The sequence below is a fragment of the Cydia amplana genome, chromosome 16 (genome assembly GCF_948474715.1).
Source record: "Cydia amplana chromosome 16, ilCydAmpl1.1, whole genome shotgun sequence".
Classification (NCBI taxonomy): Eukaryota; Metazoa; Arthropoda; class Insecta; order Lepidoptera; family Tortricidae; genus Cydia; species Cydia amplana.
In genome coordinates this window covers 10,191,555-10,216,404 of record NC_086084.1, presented here as the reverse complement: position 1 = coordinate 10,216,404, position 24,850 = coordinate 10,191,555, and the positions used below count along the sequence as shown (strand labels likewise).

General features: G+C 39.2%; 3 protein-coding genes across 3 annotated transcripts; 2 read left to right on the top strand and 1 right to left on the bottom strand.

Annotated features, from left to right (window-relative positions):
• Positions 1 to 716: 716 nt before the first annotated feature.
• On the bottom strand, positions 717 to 6,564 carry LOC134655551 (ankyrin repeat and LEM domain-containing protein 1-like). The gene is made up of 7 exons (XM_063511024.1): positions 6,077 to 6,564; positions 5,821 to 5,982; positions 4,579 to 4,811; positions 3,211 to 3,991; positions 2,407 to 2,630; positions 1,822 to 2,082; positions 717 to 1,150 (listed from the first exon to the last, which is right to left on the bottom strand). The coding sequence occupies exons 1-7, from the start codon at positions 6,136 to 6,138 to the stop codon at positions 786 to 788; spliced, it is 2,088 nt and encodes a 695-aa protein (XP_063367094.1). The 5' UTR covers positions 6,139 to 6,564; the 3' UTR covers positions 717 to 785.
• A 103-nt stretch (positions 6,565 to 6,667) lies between these two features.
• LOC134655553 (alpha-N-acetylgalactosaminidase) lies at positions 6,668 to 17,028 on the top strand. The gene is made up of 10 exons (XM_063511025.1): positions 6,668 to 6,700; positions 10,931 to 11,076; positions 12,224 to 12,398; positions 12,945 to 13,119; positions 13,424 to 13,518; positions 14,113 to 14,274; positions 14,959 to 15,162; positions 15,569 to 15,715; positions 16,080 to 16,152; positions 16,888 to 17,028. Exons 2-10 carry the CDS (start codon positions 10,931 to 10,933, stop codon positions 17,016 to 17,018), a joined length of 1,308 nt encoding a protein of 435 aa, XP_063367095.1. The 5' UTR covers positions 6,668 to 6,700; the 3' UTR covers positions 17,019 to 17,028.
• Positions 17,029 to 18,212: 1,184 nt separating this feature from the next.
• On the top strand, positions 18,213 to 20,038 carry LOC134655550 (hydroxymethylglutaryl-CoA synthase 1). Its single transcript, XM_063511023.1, has one exon. The coding sequence runs from the start codon at positions 18,570 to 18,572 to the stop codon at positions 19,938 to 19,940; it is 1,371 nt and encodes a 456-aa protein (XP_063367093.1). The 5' UTR covers positions 18,213 to 18,569; the 3' UTR covers positions 19,941 to 20,038.
• The last annotated feature ends 4,812 nt before the right edge of the window (positions 20,039 to 24,850 follow it).

The following is a 24,850-nucleotide window of genomic DNA, read 5'->3' as shown; positions in this document are numbered from 1 at the left end:
TGAAAATCTTTTATGATTTTTGAGTATAGGCAGTGTCAAAATCTCCTAAGATTTGTGTGAAAATCTCTTAAGGTTTTTGAGTATATATTGTCAAAATTGGCATATCTTTTACTAAAAGTATTTGAAAAGAAAAGTCTATATCAAGGAAGACTTATAAACGCCATTGTACAAAAAAAATATGCGAAATCGCGCCTAAACCTATTCAATAGAGAGACATACTTAATGATTTTTTCGATATTTAAATACTACTCTTAAATAAATACTATGAAATAACATCTTCACTGCACTTACTCAAAAACTTAAAGATTATGCTAAATTTTAAAATATAATCACTGTTCACAGTAAAGCTTGTCCTTTGACGTTAAAATAAATACTGTTAAGTTGTTAAATTCGAAACTATAGCTACATTTTTGACTGCAACAGACGACAGAGCGATTTTGTTGTAGAATTCGTGAATGTCGTTTTTATCGGACACTTAATTCGACTATAGGAGGCAAATATGCCTTTGTCTATAAAAATGTTATGCCCTATTTAGGACACGTCTTTTGCAACCATAAAGCAATAATCTGCACTGGTTGTCGTATGTTTTATTTTATTACTCATTGGTAACTGTACAATCATTTTGTAAATATTGATAAATTACAATTTTTATTCCACTAAAATAGGAACGTTTCGTATTTTTATCTAAAATAATTGAAACACAAAACAGAATTGAATGTCGCCCTTTCGAACCCTAGCAGTCAACAACTCACAATCACTAGGCATATCGTTGGTACACCTAAGTCCTAATCTATATCATCAGGCCTCAACTGTCTCTCGCCTTCGTTCAAAAATATAAGCATGGCCTTGTACAAAAGGTACAACCCTAGCATCCGTCTGTCTTTCAACGGCCAGGACGCCGCGACGCCGTAATAATTTCCGCTCTTTAAATTTTTCAAATTCGGAAGACCTAGGACATCAATCATGGCCGCCTCGTACGTGTAAGCTTCGGCCGGGATGACGTTCTGGAATATGTGGAGACAGACTACACCGACCTTGTCTGACCAGATGTCGAGGATGTACTGGACCTTCTTGTCTTTGGAGGTGGTGAAATCGCGCTTCCAGAGGGTTAGGGCTTGGTACAGGTGGGAGTATGGCCGGGAACGTTTACCTGGAAAGATTTACATTCATTTATACTTAAACACGAACAATGGAAAATGTTCAAAGTGGGATGGCACTGGAAGTTAAAAACCTAAATGAATCACGCTATGTGCAAAAACCGGCTAAGTGCGAGTCAGACTCGCGCACGGAGGGTTCCGCAGCATCAACAAAAAATAGAGCAAAACAAGCAAAAAACAAACAAACAAAAAAACGGTCACCCATCCAAGTACTGACCCCGCCCGACGTTGCTTAACTTCGGTCAAAAATCACGTTTGTTGTATGGGAGCCCCACTTAAATCTTTATTTTATTCTGTTTTTAGTATTTGTTGTTATAGCGGCAACAGAAATACATCATCTGTGAAAATTTCAACTGTCTAGCTATCACGGCTCGTGAGATACAGCCTGGTGACAGACGGACGGACGGACGGACGGACAGCGGAGTCTTAGTAATAGGGTCCCGTTTTTACCCTTTGGGTACGGAACCCTAAAAATGACATCTTTTAAAGGTACTATTTGACCGCCTGTAACGATGCATGGCCAACCTACGCGTGTGAGAATGATTTCTGATGATTTTTCACTATAAAATAAAGTTAAGTTCCAAAAATGGGTTTTACGCGATGGTTCTCCGAGTTCCGAGTCCTTGGAGAACACTACTCGCGAGTATTGGGTTTTAGCACTCACCTTTTCCAACATAAAATATCGAGTTGACAAAGGTGACCCAGGATATATGATGGCTCTGTGATCCCGCTTTCGCCGGTAAATTCTGCGTCAGCCTGGGGTCCAACAGTAAATACGTGAAGGAAGTCTTCGCCGTGCCTTCTCGCCATTTCTTGTTGGAGTTGGTAAAGTCTGTGCGCGCTTTGGTTTCTAGTTCTATATATGGTGATAGGTTGTTCATCCAGTCACTTGTGCGTAGAGATTTTTCGAGTTCTATACTGTATGCTGAAACATTCGATACCAATGATTAACCAGAAGTAATTTTTTCATTGCAAAATTGTTGAGTAATGCAACTAACTTTTTTCTAGAAGAACTTTACAGAGAGTTTTACTTTTAAATTTAGTTAATTTCACTACCATTATGATAAAAAAATTGGTTAAGAAAATTTTTAAATTATCACATAACTGAAAATAAATCAAATAAAAAAAAATTACATCAAACAATAGTGTAAGTATAGGTTATTTAGTTAAGTAGTAACTATTTATTATATCTAAAATTACAAATGACATTGACATCACTCAAAATCCATAAAAAACCTTTTTGACTTACTTTTGCCCTGCTTGTTGAAAACAATGGGTTGTTTCTTTAGCGCTTGTAGCTTCTTCAAGTAGAGAGTTTTGGTTCCGTCCTGTATGGGCCCAGGTTTGAATCCCAGCTTGACCAGTTCCGCTCTTAAGGTGTTACTGTCATACACCACGGAAGCTGGTAATGAGGAAGCTACAGATACTATTGTCTGGTCGGCAGTTGTGTCAGCTGCTTCGTCTACTGGAAGACTGAAATAAATAATATGTTATGAAGAAGAGATGGTTATATAAAAAACTTTGCAGGTATTTACACTATTAGTTATTTGTATTTTTGAACAGAGCCAGATGAAAAGAAATAATGACTTTAAAGTGTCATTCAATAGAACTTGCTAACTATGTAAACAAAAGTTACTAGTAATTTGACATTCAGTGTCAATTTTAGTATGGCGGTTTGTTTACATAGTTAGGAAGTTCTATTGAATGACACTTTAGGCAAAAACTTGGAGGATACAACTAAACGGAGTAGCCATTAACAGGCTTTCTCCTCTGTCGAAAATAGGCGGCCAACGGTCATACACAATGTATGGACTGACGTTTATCTGACATGGCTATTTTTACGTTACGCATACATTTGACGTTCCCCTCCCGCGCAAAAATCGGCAGACTGTTTTGTACAGAAAATTACAGACATGGCGTCTCCGTTTGATTATATCCTCCAAGTACGACCCATGGGCGACAGTGGCAACACTGCAACAACGAGCAGTTCTCATTTGCCTCTGTTGTACTTACAAATAAACTGCAACATACAATACAAAGAATATGTACTTACACAACAGGCGAAACAAGTAGCCTCTTCTCAATCAACACCACATCTTCCTCCTCATCCTGATACTTATACTCTTCTTGCACATTCGCTATAACTATACTGCCTCCTGAGAAATTGCTGCTCACACCACTGCTGGCCGATGACCTCCTGGTATTCATGGCCCCAACATCCGTGTCGTTGTGGTTAGACAACCACTCATTAGTCTTATTCTGAACCACAATCAACGCCTTGTCCATTTGTGAATTATCTTCAGTCAATAACGAGTGAGAATCATCTAGAGTCAATCTTCGCATATCAGAACTTAATTGTGACTTGCATTTCTTCAAACTCGTCTTTGTTTTATAATTAACATGAGTAATACTGTTAGGCGAGCCGGGCAGCGAAAAGTTTTCGTAAACGCTCATGCGTTGTTTTTTATAATCTTTAACGTCTTGGCAAGAGCATGATTTTTCTTCGACAGTGTCTTCGAGTCTTTGTACGCCGCTTATTTCTATTTCCACTGGTCTGCTGGTGCATGTTTTGTAGCTTGTCCTAGTGTCATTTGTTTTATCCTTAGTGAGATCAAAAGTGTTTTTGGTGAGATCTGTGTTCCACGGAGCTGATTCGTCCTCTAGCAGCGGTTCTCCGAGTATTGTGGGGTAGAGGTTGTTCATGACGAGGCTGGTCTTCTCGCACCAGTCGCGGACCATCTCTGATCTTCGGCAGGTGGACACATGGTGGAGGGGGTTGGTGGTGACGGGTTCATATTCAGCAACCACTTGGTCTGTCGTCATTAGGACTTTATCTGTAAAAAGGAATGGGACATAACATAAATAAAGCTATACTGTTAATACTTTCTTACCTAAATACACATATTTAAAGAAATTACTAAGAGACTGCACCTGCACTGCAAAGAAATGGCTGGAATGAGAAAACTGGGTGAATACTACAGTACAGGCTCCTCATAAAAAAGAAACTGTTGAAGATTTTGAGTAAATGTTGAATGTTATTCCAAAACTGGAATGGAACCAAAACTAGATATGCTCTCTCTCTCTCTTCTTCCTCGCGTTGTCCCGGCATTTTGCCACGGCTCATGGGAGCCTGGGGTCCGCTTGGCAACTAATCCCAGTAATTGGCGTGGGCACTAGTTTTTACGAAAGCGACTGCCATCTGACCATCCAACCCAGAGGGTAAACTAGGCCCGTATTGGGATTAGTCCGGTTTCCTCACGATGTTTAAAACTAGATATGCTAATGTCTTTAATACTCTTAAATGTTGGTTCTTATTTTAATCTCATGCTTGCATTTTTACTGACTTTATCTGCATAATTTTATATATTTCTCTGCAAAATAACTTAAGACATATTGCAGAAATAGCATTACTGATACTGACCTAAATCTAAGGTATATGCGCAAGGTGATCCAAAGGTATCATCCAGTTGGTCCACCACATTGTGTAGGTAGTCGTACACCTCCCATTGTTCCTCCCGAGCTGCATAGGCGAAGGCCGAGTGCCCATCCAGGTCGAGCCGGGACGGGTCTCCTCCACAGCCAAGGAGAAGCTTCAGGTTCTGCACTCGGCCCCATATGGCTGCTATGTGGACTGGGGTTACACCATCATCAGTACTGTAAAATAAAATTGAATATTTATTTAGTATAACTGTTGTAGATGACTATTGACACTGAATAAATAATAGTACTAAGTACAGAAGACTCACTCTCTAACAAAACGCGTCTGTTACGATCAGCACAGATATGGCCGCTAGGTGGCGACAGCGCCTTATGGCTTTCCCCAAAATTAGGGCTGACATGTATCAAAGCAATGAAATCGCGGAGTGAGACACGCCTGCTATTGAGAAGACTAGAGATCCCAGAAAAATCTACATGTATAATCAATGTTAAGAACAACTGATAAGTATTTTCTGTATATAAAACTAAAATGATTTTCTGTGTGGCACAGAATCATATTCATATCTTATGTTAAAAAAATAATAATTTTGCGTTGCACTTAATGTGACCTCCACTCAAACATATGAGTCAATACAATGCTAATAAGCCTCCAGTTAATAAGTATTAATAACAAAGTTTTTGTTTCATAATACTGATCCAAGAATGGTGAGTACAACTTTTTTACACCTCACATATTTAAAATGTTGCATCATTTGTTGAATCATCTGTAGTAGTCCATAAATTGATAAGTAAATGGTTGTTAGTGTTACATTTAAAGGAATAATTAAATTGATGGGTACCTATCAATGTAAATGGAGAATTATTATATAAATGGAAAAGATTGTGGGATGCCTGAAGCCTGTCAAAGAGAGCTATAAGATATTAATGAATTAACCTATTAATAAAAACAAGCGAGCCTATTTGTATAGTATGGATAACAAAAAGAAATCTTGGGTCTTATAATCCCTGGTCTACCTTTCATTACAGATACCTAAAGTAGCATAAAAGCAATAAATAAATTCTGATTTTATAAATATTTAAGTCTCATCATTCAAAAGTCTGTAAGGGACTGTGTGGTTTTTTTTTAATAACTTATATTGTGTCTCACGGCTGGGCAAAGGCCTCCTCTGTGTTTCGCCACTGTGTGGTTTACGAGAAGAAATATAAAGCAGTGCATGGCACTTACCATAAATTGGGATCACCTCCATGCTTGAGTAATACTTCTGTGCACTCTTTTGATTTCTCCAAAGGCTCAATGCCAACCGCCAAATGTAGCACACCAATGCCTTTACAAGGTAATATCACATTTATATGTATTCGATTTTCACTTAGGAAACTCTCCACTGACCTGCAAAGTGTAAATATAGCCACTTAAATTTATGAAGACCACCACGATCGATCTACAACTGCACTTATCATGGATACTAATTTTATTACTATACCTCGAATCTCCACTCTGTATTAAATCGTACAATTTGAAGACCTCTCTATACGACGAACCCATGGCTCTTCAAAAGTTGATGTGAAATTGAAACTACTTTTTCGCAATTAGTAGTCATCGGGTCTGCACCTTGCAACCGACCATTTCCTCTGCGGCTTCCGCCCGCGATATCACGTCTATATATAGATCTCGCTGTTGCTTCGATATTGCGAAATTTACACTTAATTGTATTGGATCACTATGGTATAAAATTGCGCAGGTGTGACTCACATTGTTGTTTCGTTTGCTTTGCTTAAAATTTTCAAATTAACGTCACCCTTTCGCTCAGTCCTTTGTTTACGTTTAGCACGCTAGGCTTCTCACGTTTCGTTTCACGGATTTGGCATTCCATTCATTTTACCGCAGTGCTTATTTGTGTAAGTTGTTCTTCGCAAATTTTCTGAAATATTATAAAGTTAAAAAATATTAAATCGTTTGTATTTATGATATTTATCATCATTTACCATTTGCTACATCAATAATTATTTAATTCAGGTTTACTATCGTTTGACTCTATGATACAACAGATGGCGCCACTTAACAATCGTTAGTTCAACGACCCGGGATTTAACGATTAGTACACAAGGTAAGTTTAGGTGTTAAATTTAGTTAATTTTTAAACAATTAGTCTGCAATGAATGTGAATGCTTAATTATGGCCTAAATACATGCATGCATGAATTCCTGCTGCGTTTTTTATTCGGTTAACTGAAAACCTTGTGTAACAAAATTGTTTAGTGGTGCCGCATACCGGCGAGCATTGATAGGGGTGTAGGGGTCCGGTTGCACGCCGGTGTAACTGTGTATGTAATGATTGCCTGTAGTGCCTGTAGCTGGGGCTATTATGTTGGAGGTATCCTCTATTATTATTCCCGGAACATACAGGAAACATCGTACCCGTCGCGTTGCGGTGTAGGTACTTACTCATCAACGGCTCACGTTTTTTACAATAAACGCGCGTTTATTTTCTTTGATGTTTTAGGCAGATATATACCTATGTAGTTAAGTATTTTTAAGGCTTAATACCTAATTTGTAACCTATTAATTTTAATAACAAAACTTCCGTGAGACAAAGACATATTAAATTATTAATTAACTATTAATTTTGTTAAGTTTCTCATTTGAGGAGATCTCGCGTTACCTCTGCTATATATTATACAACTTCATATTATACCCACACTTTAAGATTAAATACTTATGTATTATGAGGTGAAGTATGTGTCGACCGTGACGATCCACTTATGTTTAAAATGTAGGGTAGATAAGTATTTTATTATTGTGTTCTACATTTTTCTAAAGTGATGCGCTCAATTATCTCTTTAGCTGACTGTATCTACTTACTACTACTAACTTACTAAAATAAGTAACATACGCAAAGCACGGATGGTTGACAATAGTGTCACCTATAAGAAGGAATTAATAAGTTTACTGAAATAATTAGATAATATAGGGTTAAACTAATATGCATAGTATTAACGACCTGTAGATTCACGCTGCCAGCTCTTGATCTACATTTAAAGTATTTAAACTATTATCCATCACTTCGTGTTCCACTATTTCACCGATAATGACAGCAGACCTCATCATAGATAGCGCTACTTCATATTACAATAAAAACAAAACACAAGCGACTAATATAAGTAGTCTTACAAGTCACAGCCCACAGTGCGCTGTTAAAATCTGCCTGTTTCTGTGACTGTTCATTATTCATTTGATTCACCGACACATTTTACTTTATTTCATTTAAGGAGTTTCAACGCCGTGAGTATAGGTAAAATTAAGGTGCATGTTTATCATTTATTGAGATGTAACTTCATGAACTTTGCAAACCTTAACTCTGCATGGCATTTGCAATGACGATGTGGGAAATTAATTTCAAATTCTATAAAAATGTGAGGTTTATAATGACAATCCATCATTCTGTACACATTGGTGCGCAAATTAGCTTAGTACTCTAACAGAATAGCTGATTGGCTCGCCGATTGATGGGATTAAGTTGACATATTGACCCCAAGTTATTACCTTATTAGCCGTTGCAAAAAGCGGGTAAAATTAAAGCTTATAGTTGAGACCACAAGAATACATACTACTAATTAATAGGTCTGGTTATAAGTACCTAATTTATGTAGGTACACTAAAAAAAGGATTAAAGCGCAAAGTTTGCCCTATAAAATGATATTGATGAACTTATGCACTAGATTTTAGGGTGAATATGTATTTACGAATCGATGTTTTTACATGAAACAATATTAATTACCTTATAGACTTCCGCGTCCCGCGTATAATAATGAGGATATTAGTATGCCATATCAATAATAAAACTATTGAAGGCACGTTTTACATATTATGTATTAATAATTTTCAAATCGTGGGCATAACACCATTTACTGTGACTGTAAATACATTTATTTAAGTATAACACTTTTGCTGAGTATTTTTATTGTTTTGCTTCGTTATTAACTGTTCTTAAAAAAAATATTCCGTAGTCACATTAAAACTGATACTGAGTAAATTGTTATTAGCAAATAATTTAATTAACTAGCCAGCCGCGTGTCCCAAGTCGAATGTATGTAAGAACTTCGCTTCGTTCGCTCGTTCGACTATCAAGCTACGTGAACCGATGGCTGGTGTGAGGCAGGAAGGTCCTTGAATGATAATCATGAAAATACTGCGCGGGAATGTCCCCAACAAGGTGTAGGTGTAGGTACCTATCACCTGGTTGGAAACCGGGGGGAATCGTTGGGTGAGGGCCGTACATGACCAGTCGTCTTTGAGATGAGATCATTGGGGATGCGGTGGCCTTTGTCTGGCAGTAGATGCGCGGAGTTCTTTCCTTACACTAGGTCTGACTAGGTAAACCTACTGCTAAAACTGGCTAATTTTCTGTTCGTTGCTGTCACACGGAGTTCATTATCCTGTGTATCATGTATCAAAACAGGGATGAAGTCGCATTGAGCCCAAATTTCTGCATGACCCAGTAGTACTGGGCCAGTACTGCATTACTACTGTTGAGCTGTGTCTGTTGCTTTGCTCGGCTATGGTCATAATTGTCATAAATATTATCTGCGTTCTACTTTAAGGAATTCGGTTCGGTTCGGTGGGTACCAACGTACCTAATGTTGCATTTGGAAAGACCGGCTTGTCCACTGGCATTTGCCAGTAAAGGCGTTATTAGGTTTCCTAATTTCCATCGACGTGTTTATTATTCTTTAAGCGTGGGAGTGAGTGTGAACCCGGTCTGACCAAGCTATCTGTTATCTACAACAAATAGGATAAAATAAAAAAGGCTGGATAATGGGCGAAAATCCTACAAAAATGGTACCCTAAAAAGCACCCGAGGCGTTAAAAATACAAGGGGTTGCGGAATGCGGGACAGGAAGACTAATTTAGCTAACATCAAGCAAGTGATGCGCGCAATCTGCCTGATGATGTGTGAACCAAGTGATGCTGCCTGCATGATAAGTGGTGGCCGTTGCCTATGGATCTTTGCAATCCCAGGGGCGTCACATTCACATTAGTTTGTAAGCATTATTGTGTACTTTTATTATGTACCTACTGTTCATACTCTTTGAATAAACGTCTTTTATTATTTTTATTATTATTATTTACCCAGGGAAAGCCCTGTATTTTACCATGAAGTTACAAAAATGGTCTGTGATTTTTAGACTAATACATTTCTGCATAATCGATGAATATGAATATAAAAATACAACAAGAATTTACTCTACCTAACTACCTACCTACCTACATATACAGTGTTAAAAAAAATATTCGTTTATGTATTTACTATTTACTGACACGACTCTACCCATCCGTAAAAGCAGAGAGCCACGGGTAAACATTAAAAGTTAACCTACCCCGATAATTAAACAAGCAGCCAAACATAATAAGTAGCCTAAACTTACCGGTCGTGCCTTCGCCCGTGGACCGTGGACCGTGGACAGTGGACGTCCGAACTTTGAACCGGTTTTCTAACGAATGAGCGCACTATATGGCACTATCAAGTCTTAGAAGGGCTTTTCTTGTAATAGAGTACTCTTAAGCCCTTGCTACACGGTCGCCGACAAGCCCCTCAGACCGCGTGGCCTTGGTCTGGACGGACCGTGTAGACAGTTGTTACCAACAAAATTTGACCAAAACTGACCAAGGACAGACCAAGGTCAGACGGTTAGAAGGCTTGTCGGCGACCGTGTAGCAAGGGCTTTAGGCGAGCTTTGATTCAAGTTACATTTTAATAGTTAGGTACATTGTGAGAGCGCGCAGGGGATGCTGCTGGGATGTTTTATATATCACTATTTAAATAGGGAACTTCTTGGCAAACATAAATGAGATAATATACCTAGGTAATATAAGAATAGAATAGCATTCATTGTTATTATGTAAAAGGTATACATATACATAATAATGTACTATGTAAAAAATTTCCAAAAAACACTTGTTAGTTCTCAGTCAATTGTTTTAAATTGTACCTACGTTACCAATTGTTTTTTTGTTACTTGGAGAGTGATACATAATAATCTTTTAAGTTTCTATAGGTACCTGTAGTGTACCAGCCTACCTTAACTAACTACCTAATTCTATTAATTTATACCAAGGTGAGTTCATGTAAAGTACAGTCAACAAAATCAGCCAATTATTTTTTGCACACCCCTGCACATGTAGGGCATACACGCGTTTAAAAGGTATGCATATAATAGTTACCTACCTATTACTTATGCATACCATGAATAATTTTTTATTGCCTACTATAAAAGTATTGCGTAATTACATACATATTTTCAGAGATTGGTCGTTTACTTCAGAATGAAATTTTGCAGATGTTGCGCCTCTTATTAATCTGCGGGGTATCCTTGACCCAGGCGCTGGACAACGGCCTGGCGCTGACGCCGCCCATGGGCTGGCTCACCTGGCAGCGGTACCGGTGCCTCACAGACTGCACCACGTACCCGGACGAGTGTATAAGGTTCGCTAATGTTACTACTCAAATCGTCTGGCGCCGTTAAAGCGTTCGCTAAGTTTTATTGTATGGGAAGTTTCATAGTTCACTGCTGAGTGACGTTGATCAGCTAAAGCGCTAAATGTGGTTGGTGCAACTGATCCTTATCTGCGGGGGCATCAACAACCTATTAGGCTTTGGACAACGGGCGCTGATCCCACGCAATGGGCTGGCTGGCCTGGCTGCGATACCGATGCCTCACCGACCGCACGACTTATCCGGACGAGTGTACCTATAAGGTATTAAGGTATCTTCATTCATTCGGATAGGTTGTGTAAATGTCAGTATGAACCACTCGTAAATTGCCCTTCTTTTGCAACATGTCCGGATTTCACTGATTTAAACTTTCACGATTTTTACACATTACCTATTAAACTCAAGCTGATAAACAAGACCAAGTGCGGGTAGTTCGAAAAACTCGTGTGGTTAGAAGATGCTGATGTCAACTTAAGCCAGTCTTCTCCGAGACCACGGGGACAACGCCGTCCTCGAAACGTCGGAGGTAAATCTTAAAACTTAGATACGCGATTAAGTCCCGTTGTACAATTTAATAATGTCCGGTTTTTATTTTAGCTAATCAAACGCGCGGTATTTTTCGGTTAACATTTTTAATCGACTCCCAAATCTCAAAAGGAGGAGGTTATCAATTCGGTTGTATGTTTTTTTTTAATGTTTGTTACTCCATATCTCCGTCATTACTGACCTGACCTGGATCCGGGCTCTTATCTGGACCTGAACCCGGAACTGTGGACCTGGTCCTGGACCCGGACCCGGACTCGGACTCGGACTCGGACCCCAACTCGGACCTTGACCCGGAAAACCACTATGATACCTAAACTAAATAAACCACTATTATGATTACCATAAAATGTAACCAAATAAAGTATAAGCGCCGTAAAGTGGGTTTGGTTAGTAGTTAGAGAAGTCGGTTTATTTCTATTAAAGATTGTTTACATTCTTTCTATTTAGTTTTTTTTGCATCCCTTTGTCTCACAAAAAACAATAGAATATGGAAGGACGAACAAGGTTTTATGCATTTAAATACATATACATATATACGTATATTTTAAGCACATCCTCGACTATTCCTAAGCCAATTTGTAAATGATTCCAGTGAAAAGCTGATAAAGCGCACAGCAGACATGCTGGTGGACGAAGGGTACCTGGAGGCCGGGTACGACTACATTGGCATCGACGACTGCTGGATGGAGAAGAACCGGAGCGCCAGCGGGAAGCTCGTGCCGGACCGCGAGCGGTTCCCGAGTGGCATGAAGATGCTTGGCAAATATGTACGTGAATCAATCTCATTAAGTATTTTTATCGTATGAAGAATTAATTATTAGGTACTTCGAGTATAACAAGTCTCTTTGACTGGATCTCTTCTAAAAATTTTACCATACATCCATCATGCATATAGGTACAGGGTGGATTTTCTTATTGGGTCAATCAGGACAGCTTCCAGATCCCGTGTTGTTACGCGAAAATGGTCTTAGATGACCTTCCCTCAATTTCAAATTAATGAAGATTGGCGTTTACAGATTATGGAAAAAGGTCATTTTACCAAACTTTGTTTTTGATGACAATCGATCCCATTCCTATCCAGGATCAAAAGCTTAGTATGGGACCAAAAAAAGTTAACGGCTAAAAATGTCACAAATCGAACTTTTCCCATACAATTTGTATGAAAATGAAAACATTTAGTTTTCACATGCTTTTTTTCACATAACCTCCCAAACGAGACTAAACCGAATACGAATTAAGGCAGAAAAAGAATCCTAGTGTCGCGGTTAAACAATCACGTATATAAAAATATATATAAATGTAACTTCCCTCAGGTTCACAGCAAAGGCCTAAAATTCGGTATCTACCAGGACTACGGTACCAAGACGTGCGCGGGCTACCCTGGAGTCATGGGACACGAGCAGACGGACGTGGACACCCTCGTCAGCTGGGGCGTCGACTACATCAAACTGGACGGCTGCTATTCCAAACCGGAGGAGATGAAAACAGGTAGCTCCTAGTCTACAGCAAAGGCAAAGTTCGGGATCTGAGGACTAATGTTACTTTTGTAGGTCTTTTATGAATTATGATTCTGATTGTCATTAGGTACTCACAGCGGAGACATTAGAAAAGACTACTTCTGCTGCAAGCTCTTTGAAATAATATACGAGTATATACATGCAGTCATCAAAAACATCTAAACGAACGAAGCTTAGGAGCACGTTACCTCTACTCTACCTTAGGAAGTCTGGGAACGCTTGACCGTCTTTGTAACTTAAATTAAATGTTAAGCTCTTCTATGCCTTGTTTGCAGGCTATCCGGATTTCGGAAGGATGCTGAACAAGACAGGTCGTCCAGTTCTATATTCCTGCAGTTGGCCTGCTTATCTCGAGCCGGATAGTATTTTGGTGAGTACAGTCCACAGGGCTCCATGCGGTTAAAAGTTCTGTTGTGGAAAATGGCTGAGTGGTCGTGGTCACCCCGTATAGAGCTAAGAGTCTGTGCGGAAAGAGAAGAGTCGTGGAATGTATGGAGCCCAATACATTCCACGACTCTTCTCTTTCCGAACAGACTCTAGAGTGATGGATGAAGTTCTCAAAGGCTTAACCTGCTTTAGAATATTGAATTAGCGTGACTAATATGACTCAGAATATAAAAGAATGGCAGCAGACGCTGCGATGTTCTTTGGTTCGCCAAGTTATTACAAATTAGAAAGAAAGAAAGAAAATAAATTTATTCAGGACGCTTACAATATCGCTTAAATCTATTATTACACTTTTATTAATACTAAGCATAAACGTCACTGAAAAGGTCTCCCCTCAGCTTGGTGTCAAGTCCCCTCTAGGTATCTTAACACTGGTCTTCCATGGAGACCTGTCTAACATTATAAACTAATAAATCGAGATCAGGATAGGAATAACAATATATAATATATAAATTACACACTTATTAACTTTTCAACGACACATTTCAAAACATTGATCACTTTTTCCGTTCAACAGCCGAACTACACAGTGATCGCAGAGAACTGCAATCTATGGCGCAACTGGGACGACATCGAAGACTCCTGGCAGAGCCTCCTCGGCATCATGAACTGGTTCGGCGACAATCAGGAGCGCCTGGCGCCGTTCGCTGGCCCCGGACACTGGAATGACCCTGATATGGTAACACGAGGCCATTGTACTTCGAATGAGAAAACTTTATTTAGGTACCTGTAATAATTTTAAATGTTTTTTTAACCTCTACCTCGAGGCTACCTCGATCAATTTTAAAATTTATGACTCAAATGCATGTATTTGCAGGATGCATCTAAATCCTGATCTTTTTAACATAATAACCGTGAACAATCATGTGACCTGGCTTTATCTAGCAGTGTTAATAATGAGTACCTACCTAAAGGCGTTAAGAGTGGAGTCACTCTTAAGTTCTTAATTTGAATCCTTGATTTGCAACGCAACAGCTACTTAGCCGAAGTCATTTGGATTTAACGCGCTGGCCACGACATTGCGCGACTGGCTTCGTCTAAGGCGACAACCATAGGTGGGAACGAAAGGTCCGATCGCTGTGTCTCGTTCCAACCTATGATTGTCGCCTTAGCCGAAGCCAGTCGCGCAATGTCGAGGCCAGCGCGTAATGGTCCTCCAGTCCAGTAGTGAAATTAGCTGGCTATTAAATACCAGAGTAGGCAACAGTGGTACATAGATACAATGCTTTTTAAATTGCCAATTGCTTTTTTTCATTAGTAACCTGAAATTCAAACTTAAAGAAACCCACCTGCCAGCCGTTCGCTTGAACCGTCATCTTTAGTTGGGCTTTACGCATTATGCTTAATTCAGTATTTTTTCCAGTTACTAGTGGGTAACTACGGCCTATCCCTGGACCAGGCGCGGGTGCAGATGGCGGTGTGGGCAGTGCTGGCGGCGCCGCTCCTCATAAGCGCGGACTTGGCTCGCATGCGGCCCGAATTTAAAGAGATCCTGTTGAATAGAGACATCATCGCCGTCAACCAAGACCCGCTGGGGAAGCAGGGGCTCAGAGTGTATAACGATTCGGTAATAACATAATTAATATAAAATAGGACAATATATTTAAGGACCGTGCGCAAGTTAGAGTACTTACTCATGCCATTTTGCGGCCTGATGAATATCACTACATAGTATAAAACAAAGTCGCTCCCGCTTTATGTCTGTCCCTATGTATGCGTAGATCTTAAAAACTACGCAACGGATTTTCATGCGTTTTTTTATTAGATAGAGTGATTCAAGAGGAAGGTTTATGTGTGATTTGTTAACCCGTGCGAAGCCGGGGCGGGTCGCTACAACCTAATAACTTGACACATTGATATTTCACGCCCTAAGAGCATTTTGCTTTTTAGCTATAGATAGATTTTTAATTAGGTACCTACACTCATGGTGCTTTTTAAAGCATCAAGGAACTTAAAGATTATAATGTTTTCAGAAACACCACAGGCAGATCTGGACTCGTAAGCTGTCGGACAACTCGTACGCCGTGGCGTTTGTGAGCACCCGGGTCGACGGAGTGCCTTACGCTGTGTCCTTTAGCCATGGCGATATGAAGATACCAGCGCAGAACTATAGAGTTCAGGTACTATGCTAAGTATGGGCAAAATTGGTATGGTGCCCATAGAAATCGATTTTCACTGGCTTGCCTAATTAATTATAAAAGGGACTTGAGCACTTTTCCTACAATTCGTGAAGACAATGTCTGAGTAAAAAATAAAATAATAATAAATTGTCTAAAAAATTGTTAAATATGGGTCACATAGTATGGTACCTATGGTCCCGTTACTGATTGATAATTGATAGAATAGGACATAATCTCATTACTAGGTACTTGGGATCTGCGTACTTGTCTATAGTATTTACAACTAACAAAGTAACAAATAAGCTATAATCAATAATTATATGTATCTCTTGACCTATAGACTCAGTATCACTTTTGTCTTTAGGATCTTTACAACGAAGAAGAAGACCGAAAGTTGGGCGCCGATGAGACATTTACAACGCGAATTAATCCTACAGGTAAATTATCAATAATGTAAATATAAATATTGTGGGACAACCCTTACATTGATATTATAATATAAATGCAAAAGTATCATATTTCTGTCTTGTTTCCACGCGTAAACCACAGAACCGATTTAGACCAAATTTGGTACGGAGATTGGTTTGAAATCCGGGAAAGGAAATAGGTAGGATAGTTTTTTGAGGAGAGTCGAATTTACTTTGTACTTTATATTATTCTACGCGGGCGAAGTCGCGGGCAGAGCTCGTCTTACATAAATCGACCACCCAATCCACTAATCAACTAAAGACAAATTAATCTTGTGTTGTTTGTACCTACTATCATGCAGATGACAAAAGATATATGAATAGTTGAATACATCTGAGATCATCACACAGAAGCCCTCACCGGGATTCAGAGATTCAAGTTGATATCACCGAAAGCCTAGCGTAGGTGAGAAGAGGTATACATTTTATGTAAAATTTACGTTCCCCCTGGCACTCTGATAAAAGGGGCACCACATGCAGATTGGTATTTAATTGTAATAAAGCTCTGTACCTATAAAGACCTTGCAACAAAAACCATACATCTAAGCTATTTTCGATACTGGGCTATAACCGCGAAAATCGAATTTCGCAAATTGCGGGCATTTTTCTCTGTCACTCTAATTACGCCTTCATTGGAGTAAAAGAGAAAGATCTCCGGCCCGCAATTTGCGTTATGATGAAACCTATTACTTTTTTATCTTTTAGGGGTCAAGTTCTTCAAATTCATTCCTGTTGGGCAGTCGGAGGAAGATTTCAAGGACCCTGAAGAACATACGCTGAAAAATGTTAATTTTAATACTGATAATGACTTAGATAAGACTGTTGTTGTTGTATAATAACTGTGTTTTATTTTTCTTTGACACGAAGATTAGACCCTACCCTAGACGCTGACGCTCAAAAAACGCTAGTGTGGGGTAGCCCTGTGCACTATGAGGGTGCTTACGGTGTAGCTCCTCTAGAGCAGATGCTCCTCCAGATGTTCAGCCCTAACAGCACCAACCAGATAAACCCCCCCCCCCCCTGACGGTGAAACGCGCGAAAATTCTGAGGCGCAATATGGCCCTGTAAAAAAAGTTTGGAGACCCCTGCTCTAGAGCACCGATTTACATATAACAAAGTGAAATGGGGTAACGTCATAAACGTCAAATGTTTACAGTAATTTGATATTAATGATGTCATTACCACAGTTTGTCATTGTAAATGCCATGCAGAGTTAACTTGGTCCGACTCTATAGTTCTGTTAATATATGGCACTCCATTGGCACTCTATTGGTCTGTAAAGTATGCCAATAATGCTGTCCTTGCTCTAACGATGTCACCGTTAAAACGGAGTGAAAGTCGAAGGAATTCTTCAATACACATCACTTTATTAGCCTAGCCACTGTTTGTTTATTGTCCAGTTAGATGTCAATTTTATAGCGGTTTTAATGGCCATAGGTACCAAAACTCCAAATAAAATATATCAGATACCTATGACCTGACTATAAGGCAATGAAAAGCCTGTTGCTTACTTAAGAACCCTAAAAACAACACTAACTGCCTTTTAAAAGAAAAGTCAGTATAGGTTTAAACCTCTCAAATAAACCTTTAATGATCGCGATTAATTGATCCACTTAATCAATTATTACAATAATTATTTTGTTAGAATAAAGAGGTCACTGAAAAATATCAAACATGTGACCCTATATCAATTAGAGATAATCAATCTTATAATCTTTTCTTATGCCTAAAGGGGTCATTGAACTCATTCACTTCTACAAAATTGAGGTCATTGACCTAATTTTTGAGTTAAGTTGATCGAAATTGGATCGAAATTACCAATTGACACATACAACACTTGTGAATTGACGCTCAGATTTACATCTTATTACTTAGAGTTACGGTTGTGATTCTTTTGACACATGAACATAAGACATAAAAGTAAGGATTCTAAATTAGAGCAATTTGATCCTTACCTAACCTAAATGTCACTGTCAAAAGAATAGAATAAAAGTCAAAAGTATTTGTACACGTCTCGTTGATAAAATTTAGAATCATAACCAAATTATTGTTATTAAATAAGTTGCACATTTTTACATCATTCAATTTATGCAATTCATTCAACGTTACGTTCGCATCGTGCACCGGCGTAAATACTGTTATTGTTTATTCGCATAACGTGGAAGAAAGTTAACCGGTTAGTGTCGGCCAGTGTCCCGTCCTCGTAGTAGGTCAATGGCGCGCCCCAGCCGGCACCGGCTCGTGTGAGCTGCTGACGTCGCGCTCCAGCCGCGCTCGCGAGGCGCCCAGTCTCCCTCGCACTTCACCAACCGTTAACCGCGTCACGCGTCGCTCATTCTAACTCGCAATTCGCTTGACGATACTCGCTTCGAGGAAACACTGCCATAATGGGCGCGAAAGTGGAAAACGTCGGCATACTCGCTATGGAATTATACTTCCCGTCACAATACGTCGATCAAGTGGAATTGGAAAAATTCGACGGCGTGTCCACCGGCAAATACACGATCGGGCTCGGACAGAGCAAAATGGGCTTCTGCTCCGACCGGGAAGACATACAGTCCTTGTGCATCACAGCTGTTCACCGGCTCATCGAACGGAACAATCTGAACCTTCATGATATTGGGCGGCTGGAGGTGGGTACGGAGACCATTATAGACAAAAGTAAAAGTGTGAAAACATTCCTCATGACATTGTTTGCCAAAGCGGGAGCCACAGATATAGAAGGAATTGATACAACAAATGCATGTTACGGTGGTACTGCAGCTCTCTTCAATGCTATTAACTGGGTGGAATCATCCTCATGGGACGGCAGAAAGGCTATAGTTGTGGCTGGTGACATTGCAGTGTACGGCAAAGGACCTGCGAGACCTACCGGTGGTGCTGGAGCAGTGGCCATGCTGGTGGGCCCAAATGCACCTTTAGTGTTTGACCGTGGTATAAGAGCTTCATACATGACTCATACATATGACTTTTACAAGCCAGATCTTGCCTCAGAGTTCCCTTTCGTTGATGGCAAGCTGTCTGTCAAATGCTACCTCAGTGCTTTAGATAATTGCTACAATTTATTCTGTAAGAAGATGAGGAGGACTGACCCCGATTTTAAAGGATTGCTGAGTTTAGACGGCATGCTGTTCCATTCACCATACTGTAAGTTAGTGCAGAAATCCTTAGCTAGAGTGTGTTTTAATGACTTTTTAAATACCCCTGAAGATGACAGGGAGAAGCAGTTTCCGGGGTTAGCAGAGTTCAGTAGCAGAAAATTGGAAGATACTTATTTTGACCGTGATGTTGAAAAGGCTTTCATGACGTACAGCCAGCAGTTGTTTGATGAGAAAACAAAGCCATCTCTATATATAGCTCGCAATGTTGGCAACATGTACACTCCATCCTTGTATGGAGGCCTGGTATCCTACCTCATTAGTAAATCACCTGAAGAGTTAATTGGGAAGAAATTTGCCTTATTCTCTTATGGTTCTGGTCTAGCGTCTACAATGTATTCTATTAACATCTGTAATGATATGAGTGCGGGGTCCAAGTTGGAGAAGCTTATCACTTCCCTACATGACACAGTTTCCTACTTAGATAAGAGAGTGAGTGTGGAGCCTAGCAAGTTTTCCGAGCTCATGGAAGTCAGAACAAAGAATTACCACACGGCACCATATGAACCGAGTGGGCCCATAGATGTACTGTTCCCTGGTACATACTACCTAGTTAGTATTGATGATCAGAGAAGGCGCACATATGAGAGGAAGGTTTAGTTTATCAATTGTAGTGATTTCTAGTGTTTGGTGAGGGATTAGGTGATGTGGGATTTTACACCTTGGGTATTTAATTACCTTTTATTGGGATTTGTCATTTTGCTAAAGTACTGCATGCAAAGTGGATATTTTGTTGAATCAACAACCTGAGTATGCTAATTTTCTTGTTGAAAATCCGTTTGAGTCAATACTATGAATATTACATCCTTTATTTGTATGTAAATTATTAAAAATCAATATGAAGTATCTTATAAGTGTTAGTATGCTGATTTTTTATTGAATTTGAAATTATAGTATTTATGTTAAACAATATTTGTTGTTAAAACCAGTGTGCATGTCTTTTAGGTGCAGTCAAACTGCTTAATCTCAATTTGATTGTAATATTTATGTTTGTTAATTTATTTATTACTGAAATAGACATTTGAAACTTGAGTGTGTTTATTTTTAATCGTCGAGATGACGTATATGGAAACTCCATTCGTATTGTTTGAGGGGTTACAGTGTTAGAGTACCAAAGGTGCTAAGCGGTTTTTGCAATTCATGACTTCATTGCTAAAAGATCAATATGATATCAATTATGACGAAGTTTACATTGTAACTTTGGATTTTCGTTTAATTAATGATAGTCAGAGTAAAACCATTAAAATGAACCTAAGTTTAATTATCGATTAGCATAATTTCTAGATTGGATTACTTATTAACTCTCATTTACGTTCTCGCAAAAAGTTTAATTTTGGTCATTTAATAACTACATACCAGGGATGTTGCGAACATCCGCATCCGCAACCGCGGAACTTCCGCATTATTTTCAACATCGGCATCCGCATAAAATCGATGCGGAGCTTATGCGGATGCGGATGTCGAACAAGTCGGTACAGGAACGTCTTAGCGGCGGCGTAAGTGCTACGTAATAACGAAATCGTCTAGATCCAGAAAAGTCGGCAAAGTTACTGTTTATTGAATATGACGCACCTATATTCTTGCTCAAATACCAAACGTTTCGTTTTTTTTAATAAAAAAATACTAAAAATGTAATATTTGACGTTTTCTAAGTACCTAATCTTGACATCCGCATCCGCGTCCGCGGATGTGAGCCTTTAAATATCCGCATCCGCATCCGCGGATGTCAAAAAATCTGCATCCGCAACATCCCTGCTACATACTTATATATACTTATACCTAAAAACAAATGTGACGTCCCACGGATAAAGGTACCTTATGGCACTTGGCGCTTACGCTTAACGCCGCTCCGCCGCCGCGCGCTATTATTATTGCGGCGCTATGCGACGTAAGCGCCAAGTGCCATAAGGTACCTTTTGCCGTGGAACGTCACAAATTAAATAATGATATGAGGTTTCATTTCAATAGTTATTTGTTTCACAAGGAGGCAAAGTTGTTGTTTTACCCATTCAGCGCTAATCACGACACGTAGTTATGAACGACGAAGCATTTCCGCTACATACCGGGAAACCCATGTTATCGACTACGACGTAGAGCTACGACCGTAGCTCAGCTGTGAATGTGTTAAATTGTTAATCACTCGTGTTACATTTTGACACCCGAGCAAGCGAAAGATTCCAAAAGCGTAGAGAGTCGTTCGAAAAATGGAATCTGGAGCGTTAAGAGGGTTAAAAATAAAACCGGCCAAGTGCGAGTCGGACTCGCGTTCCAAGGGTTCCGTACATTAAATCTGACTCACGCTGGACTGCACATTTCTAATAGGTTTTCCTGTGATCATAGGTAAAGAACTATTTTGTGTATTTGTTTAAAAATTTTAGACCCAGTAGTTTCGGAGATAAGGGGGCGGATGGTCATTTTTGCCTATTTTTTTGAATAACTGCTAAAATATTAATCTTAAAATTATAAAGAAAGTGAGCTCTTTCATTTGATATGTAACACGATATAGTTTGCATAACTTTATTTTTTAATTTTCTCATTTACCCCCCAAAAATGGCCTCCATATTTAAAACTCATTTATTTACGTTACACGTTCATCTTTGGGTCACAAACTTACAAATGTGTGCCAAATTTCAACTTAATTGGTCCAGTAGTTTCGGAGAAAATAGGCTGTGACATCAGACACGGACGGACAGACAGACAGACGCACGAGTGATCCTATTAGGGTTCCGTTTTTTCCTTTTGAGGTACGGATCCCTAAAAATTCGCCACCGAGTGAAACACAAAAATTTTCACAATTTTCGGTTACAAATGAAGTTAAAGTGACGTTACAATATTTGTGACTCCCCTTGTCACAACATGTCACATTTTTTTGATCCCCTCCCTCCCTCAACGTGTGACGTAATTAATGGATGACCCCTAATTATACCTAACAAACTTATTAGTAAGTGGATATATCGATACGAGAGCAATTAGACTTCGCACTTGAATCCGATATCATACCAATCCACTTGGTTCATTGTCATGATATCTACTGTTCATTTTGCTTATGTAAATAAGGCATATTCTTGTTAATTTCAAGCAAATACAAATATGACGCAAGCTACCTACTGATATCACTCATAGTCATATCAGTGCTATTTACCAGACCTATAGCTTCCAGACATCTTACGTAATGCGTGTAGGTACGAGACAATAGAATGACATTTTCAAGTAAAAGTTTTGTTGGTTACCATGAGGGCCAAATGTGACGTTCCACGGCAAAAGGTACCTTAAGGCACTTGGCGCTTACGTCGCATAGCGCCGCAATAATAATAGCGCGCGGCGGCGGAGCGGCGTTAATAATAGCGTAAGCGCCAAGTGCCATAAGGTACCTTTAACCGTGGGACGTCACAAATTTGCTTGTATTTTACAAGCTTTTATTTAGTTTCACCTGTCCCGTTGTCTGTCTGTCGGTCTGTAATCAAATCATGCAAGTTAAATTTAATCCACTTCCCGGTTTCCGATTGAGCTGAAATTTTGCATACCTCTACACATGTAAGTCGGGTGACAATGCAATATTATGGTACCATCGAGCTGATCGGATCTATATCTGAATCCCTAAAGTATTTTTTCCTATCTTTGCATTCCCTAATATTGTTTGTCATAACGATCAGTTGTCCTAATACTAAAAACCCTAATTTTGGTTTCCCTAATTAGTGATTACTTATCCTAATGTTATTAAGCATATTTTCTCTTTATCGAGGGTCGCAGTTCTAACCCTAACCTAACCCACTTTTGTGGCAGCAAGTTCTAAAACCTAACCATTTTTTAGAACCTTACATTATGGAAAATCATCGTTATGTCAATTGATCGTATGGCATGGCATGTGCCCATTAGGACAAACCAGTTAGGGCAAATGACTTTAGGACAAATGTTGTTAGGAATTCAGAATGACACCCGAGCTGATCTGATGATGGAGACAGGAGGTGGCCATAGGAACTCTGTGATGAAACAACGCAACCTAATTGTGTTAGGGGTTTTCAGAATTGTCTCGATGAGTATTAGTTGTCTGTCGTAAGAAAAGTACAGTCAGCGATAAAAGCGTGTACCAAAAGTGAAATTTTTGCCAAAAACTTATTATTTATCTAGATTAAGATTAAGATATTTGCTTGTATTACTAACACTCTATGGATACTTTTGTTTGTCCGAAATAAAGAAATTATTATTATTATTATTATATATATATACCTATGCCTACTGTCACTGTTACATGCGCGATGCCGACCCTTTAAACTCTTTAAAGTTCTGTAGAGACAGATCTGTACGGAAAGAGAAGAGTAGTGGAATGTATGGGGCCCAATACATTCCACGACTCTTGCTGCTGACTGTACCTACTACATTGAGATGTGTACGCCCTTGAACTTTCCACCGTCGTCTGATGTGAATGTGTTACTGTCGGGAGTGTCGAGTAACGCGCCCAAAATGACGTAGATGTAGGGTATCATGTTTATTTTGTCGTTCATTATTATCTGATAAGTACGTTGCCGTTTCAACTTTAACCCTCTCGTTCGTAATCATAAAATACGTAGGTACTTACCTCTACCATGAAATGATATAAGTACCAAAATAAAGTTTACACCACACCAGCTCGTAAAAGCTCTCTATTTACTTCAAAAACTGATACGAAAGTTATAAGCATTTTATCCACTAATATGTGCGCCAAGTAATCTGATGATATTTGATTTGTTTACTCATGTTTATTGATAGAATTGACTTTAAAGTGATGATTTTTTTATGAAAATTATTCAATTAATTTTGAGTTTAACTCGGGAATTAACAAAGTTTGAAACCCTCGCAACGCTCAAATCAAACTTATTTTCCAGTGGCTGTCACGGTCACACACTCCCGAGTGTGGTACCGGGAAAAACGAAAATCTAAATGTCTTTATCGCTAAAATACGCAAGAGCGACAGAGAGGCAGATAACGAAATTTGATTTTCTCTGAAGAGAAACGAGTTCATTTTCTTAGCTTTGTATTCTTCAATACTTTTAACCAGGGATCGGAACCGGTTTTTTGCAAAAACTTAGAAATAACCATATTTTTCGAATTCATTTATACTCGAAATGTAGGACTCGGTTGTGTTTTTAGGTTACGACTTCATATTATTAGATCGCCCAATTAGAAATGAAGTAATTAGCAAAGAACGAAAAAATACCGTTTCCGTTCCCATACAAAAAATACCGGTATCCGATCCCTGCTTTTAACTGGTGAGGCTATACAATGTGTGTGTGTAGAGTTGATATTACCTACCGTCAAATTCACCTCAATGGCGTAATTTCATTAGGTAACTATTCGCGTAACAATAAGGGGGTACCTACTTGTACTAGTATTTAGCAGTCATTAATTTAATCACAGGTAATAGGCACACGCATGACACGTACTGTACGGATATGATGGTCGTTCTTGTCTACGTGACAGCGTGATAAAACGGTGTCCGTCACTTTCTTTCCCACGGTGTTAAACAGTGACAG